Raw genomic sequence first — 5,774 nt, 5'->3', positions numbered from 1 at the left:
CACACACATATATATATATATATATATACTGCAGTCTCTAATAACAATATTTCATCAATATTATCCAGTTAATAAGGTTTACAATGACGTAACGTACAACACAAAAACCTTGAGCTACAGTAAATAAATCAACATGTGACTCTCACATCTGTTACGGTGGAGTACAGTTACTAGCTACTAGTAATCGTTCACAGAGTCCAACACGTTTCTACCCAAGCAACCAGATGGAATCACTCTGAACATTTATTTACCACTTCAACCGGTACCAAGAGAGGTTGGTTGAAGATGTATACACTAAACAAGTGGTAGCTGAGAAATGAAGCTATAAGAACGGATAGGCAAAGCCAAATGTTGAAACTCATGATCACCAGCATTACCATGTAGCCCATTACAACCTGCACCATGTGTAGAACAGTCTGTATCAGATGGTACCTCAACCTAACGATAAAACAATAATAATATGTAGTTAGTACCTCAATGTTAAGATAAAAACATTAATAATATGTAGTTAGTACCTCAATGTTAAGATAAAACAATAATAATATGTAGTTAGTACCTCAATGTTAAGATAAAACAATAATATGTAGTTAGTACCTCAATGTTAAGATAAAACAATAATAATATGTAGTTAGTACCTCAATGTTAAGATTAAACAATAATATGTAGTTAGTACCTCAATGTTAAGATAAAACAATAATAATATGTAGTTAGTACCTCAATGTTAAGATTAAACAATAATATGTAGCTAAGGTGTCAGAGCTCTTTAAAACTGGGTTTCTTTGATCTTTAAAAATGACTAAGCTTAGACATGTAGGAACTTGTCATTTAGGTGGTAAAACAATATAAAATACCAGAAGAATACATGCATCTTACCAAAGAGAGGTTAGAACATCAAAAAACCGTCTATGTACAAGTGGGGCATCTTCCGATTTGTTAGCTTCAGATTCACGACTACTACATCGGCTCACGGTGGCACTCTCAGACGAGCTTCTCCTTAATCTTTGAGTAAGATAGTGTCGAAGAAGTTTCACTGATTCATAAAAGACAGTGAAAATCGCAACACCAACACATAATCCAACAAATCCTGGGGAGAGGGAGGTATATTACAAAACAATGGCATAAAAGTAATTAATTATATATTCTATCTAATTGGCCCGTATGACTAATAAAACAACTATACCAAAGCAATGATTTGTCAGTTTTCTCTCTTAATTTTTTTTTAATTCATTTGTTTTATGTCTGCTTATATTCAGTATATTTTAATTTTTTTTTTGGGGGGGTAATTTTAACTAATAATAATAATAAAGAATTATACTTACAAGAACCAGAAAATTAAGATTTAAGATAATAACAGTACTTTTAGTTACTAAATATGAAACATTTCTACTTGTTACCTTTTTTGGACGAAAGTTATGTTTTCACCCGTGTGTGTTTGTCAGCAAGATGACTTCAAAATGGTTGAATGGATTTTGACAAAAGTTGGTATGTGTTTTGAATACGACCCAACTTAGAATTGATTAGCTTTTGAAGGGTCAAGGTCACGAAAATAAAAACCCTATCTATTAACATGGGAACCAATTTTTCACACCATTTTTGCTCTGAAACTCAGTCAAAAATGATCTGATTTGGATGAAACCTGGTGGACATATGTAGAGTATCATTCTTCATTGTCCTGCCAAAAAATGGTCTTTGTGTGTTGATAATGACGGACATATGGACACATTTTTTGAATGTTTGTGAGCCAAATATGATCAATGCTGCATGGATGCACTCTTCTCCAGTTCTAAGTGGAACAACAAGTTTCAACAAACAAATTCTACAGGTGCTATTTCAATTAACTCAAAATTATTACCACTTGTTAAGACCAAATCTCAACAACTAAGTTTCAAAAGGCTATAGCAAAATTATTTGTAGAAGTTTTGAAACTTCAGCAATCTCATCTGGTTTTGTAATAAGTTAGACTCAGATAAGGAAATTTTAGAATACAAATCTAGTAGTTTAAATCAACAACAAAAACAGAGAATATGTTGAGTAAAGACGAAACAAAAAATAAAACCAAATATCCGGTGTATTCAGAACAATATAAACAAGTCAAAACATACTTTGGGATGACGTGAACAAACATGGCTAACAATACAAAGAATTAAATTGTGGTGGAATGCTACAAGTTCTTCGAATACCTATAGAATGATAGGTTTCTTTTTGTGAGTGTAAACACTTAAATACACCAGCTCGATTTTCGTTACCTCACTACTATAAAGGATTGGTTTGGTCCACTATGTCATTGGTGGTAGTGTCCAGGGTCACCGATGAGGAGTGGAATTCTCCAAAACTAGTCTGGCTCACAGACACACCACCAATGAAAGAATAGACCATTCCAAGCTTTTACTTATTGTTAAACAAATGTTTAAACAACTCTATTCATTGTTTCACTCAATTTTCTTTTAGAAAGCCTCTTACTGAGTATGATTGTACATTATGATTAGGTACAATACTGATCATTTACTGGCTGATAGGAATACAAATGTTGAGTAAATATTGACTTGTTCATATTGTTTGTCCATGAAGGACAAGACAGCTTTCAAATGGTTGGAAAGTATGTATCTGGATTTCCAATGTAGCACTGAAGCAGCATGTTGGAAGAAGTGTAGTTATCTTTTTTCACCTCCGATTGTTGATCATTCAAGGTCTGAATCTCTTTTTTTTTTCCTTGATCCACTGACGGGATGATCTAAAGTACGAGTGTGGCTAACTAACACTAATAGCTATCATGGTCTCTGCCACCACAATTAACACAAATTAAAGAGCCACAACAAAATATCTTAGTGTCCAATATGCTGACAGTGAAAACATTGAAGAGGGTTTGAATATATGGTCTTGACAATGGTAGATGGGTATGGAGGAGTAAGCATCAAAATGGCCACCACCTGGCTCGGATATTCCATTCTATTGAGTGGCAAGTTGTTGGACAGCTGATAGTCCTTAATAGGAGAGACTAGTAAAAATTTTAACTTAGGGATGTTAAGGGGAATCTTCTCATCAATAACTCCTTTTGAGGAATTCAGGGTACTCAATAGTGATGATCTGTGACTTCAAGGAGTTCACTTTCCTGTGATGTTTCAATGATGACTCCATATTTTAATTTCTTTACTGACTGTGGAAAGCCAGCAAACCTTTCTACATACTTTTGGTTGAAAACAGGAGACATTTAGGAAAGGGATATTTCTAATAATGATTGTAAAATCAGAAATCAAGGTACAGGATCAATTGATGACGGAAACTGTTTCCATAGGAGTTGTTTATTTTTTTACCCCTTGGTGATTGAAATCCCTATAAAAAAAAGAGAAATGTGCTTTTCTGTCACAAAAATCCAACATGTTGAAGACAGTGTACCAACACCAGTACCAGACATAATGTACACAATACACATTGAGGAAATCCAACACAGAGACTCAGTTGACCCAGCCATAATTGATGAACCAACTAACTCTAAGGGAGCCACATAAGGGCCTCTCATTTACTGATAATCAAGGTCAAAGTAGCGTGTTTTATGTACCAGTCTTCTACTTCCCTTTTAGGATTGCCATGCAAGGCAAACACATGATGAATGAAACTTGTGTTTGAGCTAGTAAATCATCAGTCTCAAAGTTCAAGTGTTAGCCAAGGGTTCTGAGTTTAAGCCACCTTCATGAGAATTTCTTAACAAACTGATTTCTTTTTCAAACAAAAGTAGGAAACCAGGATTTTTAAATTTTTGCTTAAAACTAATATAAAATAAACTAATTAACCAGTAGGCTTAAAAATATATTGCAGACCAACAAAGAACAATGCTATCAATTTATCTGTGAACATTATGCCAGACAAAAGAAAATTTTAACGATAAGTTTGATAGTTTTAAAAGCATATATGAATCATAACAAAATGTGAATAATCAATTACTTTCTAATTTTCATAGAAAACAGATGTTAAAATGCTGTTTCCTTTTAAACTTTCATGAGTAAATACAATACGAATGTTTAAAAAAGCTTGAGTTTATAGATCCTTGCGAGAAAAAATTAGAATAGTATTCAATTCTAGTGGAATAAAAAATAGGATCATTTGTTTTAGTTTCTTGTGTATATTTCTAAAGGTATTTTAGAAAATTTAAAATTGTAGATTGATAAAAACAATGCTATATTTAGGTTTCAAATATAAAATCACCAACAAATACAAAACCCGAAAGCAAAATTAATGTACATAAAGTTGCAGGTGATAAGAGCTAGAACTTTTTTAATTCATTGTTCGTTAAAAAACAACAACAAATATGTGCTAGTTAATGGTTCACAAGTTCCATATATACATGCCTGAAAGACCAATCAGAGAAACAAGGAAGAATTAAGTTCCAACTTTTTTTATCATCACTGAAATCCTATAACAATCCTTCAGTTTATCCTCACTATAGAATGAAGAAGGTTTCAGTGAAGCAGAGAAGACAAGCAAAAGTACCTCAGCCATTTAAAATATGTAAACTTATAAAATTAAATCATCATTTTCTGTTTCGGCCTGATGGTTAATTTCACTTTTTAAACTGTTTTGGACCACAAAACACTGAAGAACGTGAAAAATTTATTTTCAATATCTTTTTTTTACAATATGTTTATTTTGTATTTTCTTACCTCCCACCGTTGAAGAACCAAGTCCTTTAAATAACAAGTTTTCAACATGGTATGAAAATTCAAAATACGACCCATGCATGGCCATTTCTGAAACTCTTTAAAATAAGCTGATTGGGAAAGGTGATTTGGAAAATTGAAATTCTAGAGTATACAATGAAATGGCATAGTTCACAAGTATACAGTGTTTTAATGATGTATTACTTTTAATGCCTTCCTAGTGTCTCAGCACCAACTCTGAAGGCTTATAACACATTTATTGAGATACTTGGTGGTGGCCACAGTACAGATAGACCATAGTGTGTAACTTTGTACTTAACAATAAATAAATTAAACATTAGTTTTCACTACTAAACCTTATAATTTTGTTTCCTACACAGACACAGTGAGCAACACGAGATCACTGTACAGTCAGAATATTGCTAATGGCCTCTCTCTCTCTTAAAAAGTTATTTTATAAACTGAAAAATATTGTTTTTAACATTTTCAGCCACAAGGAACTTTTTGAAATTTCAACACATGTAAACTGACTTAATTAGTTAGTAATCACTTAATCTGTATTTTCCAAGAGCCTCAACATTTCTGTAAGTAAACATTTCTATCAATCATCATTCTGTTGTTTTTACCCATCTCTGTAACAAGTTGAAGGCTGAAGGTGACCTGAATATCAAATATCACCAGATCAGGTTTACTGGTTAAACACATCACGTGTTCTATATCTAACACAGAAATAATCACAAAGTTAATAGACAGTTTGCAAACTTACCTCTAGCAGCAAATAACTGGACATTTTTAATGTCTCAGTGGATTATATTATCATACATTTAACTATTAAATAAAAACATGTATGTACAGCAGTATAATAAGTGGAACATATTATTTGAGATTGAACATGTTGTCTACGACAGAGTTACTATGAGCTTAAATATTTTAAATTACAAGAGAGACAATAAGAAAATAATTAATCATACTAAAACATTTAAAAAAACTTACCCTTGAAAGTGCTTTTACCATATTATAAAAACATGCGAGTTTCTTTAGGAGATTAGGCCTAAACAATTTTTCTGTAAAGCAGGTCAAAGTGTCAAGTTTAAAAATGAATAACATAAGATATTTCATTAC

General features: G+C 32.3%; 1 protein-coding gene across 1 annotated transcript; it reads right to left on the bottom strand.

Annotated features, from left to right (window-relative positions):
* Positions 1 to 11: 11 nt before the first annotated feature.
* On the bottom strand, positions 12 to 4,765 carry LOC111087999 (high affinity copper uptake protein 1-like). Its single transcript, XM_022396673.1, has 3 exons — positions 4,656 to 4,765; positions 874 to 1,084; positions 12 to 438 (listed from the first exon to the last, which is right to left on the bottom strand). Exons 1-3 carry the CDS (start codon positions 4,738 to 4,740, stop codon positions 231 to 233), a joined length of 504 nt encoding a protein of 167 aa, XP_022252381.1. The 5' UTR covers positions 4,741 to 4,765; the 3' UTR covers positions 12 to 230.
* Between the last annotated feature and the right edge of the window lie 1,009 nt (positions 4,766 to 5,774).

The sequence above is a fragment of the Limulus polyphemus genome, unplaced genomic scaffold (genome assembly GCF_000517525.1).
Source record: "Limulus polyphemus unplaced genomic scaffold, Limulus_polyphemus-2.1.2 Scaffold2970, whole genome shotgun sequence".
Classification (NCBI taxonomy): domain Eukaryota; kingdom Metazoa; phylum Arthropoda; class Merostomata; order Xiphosura; family Limulidae; genus Limulus; species Limulus polyphemus.
Note: the sequence above shows the minus strand (reverse complement) of the source record. Positions and strands in the feature narration are given on the sequence as shown.

Bases quoted from the DNA above. Each gene is read 5' to 3' on its own strand.
- LOC111087999 (XM_022396673.1), bottom strand. From the start codon at position 4,740: ATGGCCATGCATGGGTCGTATTTTGAATTTTCATACCATGTTGAAAAC. The intron at 1,085-4,655 runs GTAAGAAAATAC...CCCTCTCCCCAG, and splicing joins TGGTTCTTCAACGGTGGGAG to GATTTGTTGGATTATGTGTT. The intron at 439-873 runs GTAAGATGCATG...TTTTATCGTTAG, and splicing joins GATGTTCTAACCTCTCTTTG to GTTGAGGTACCATCTGATAC.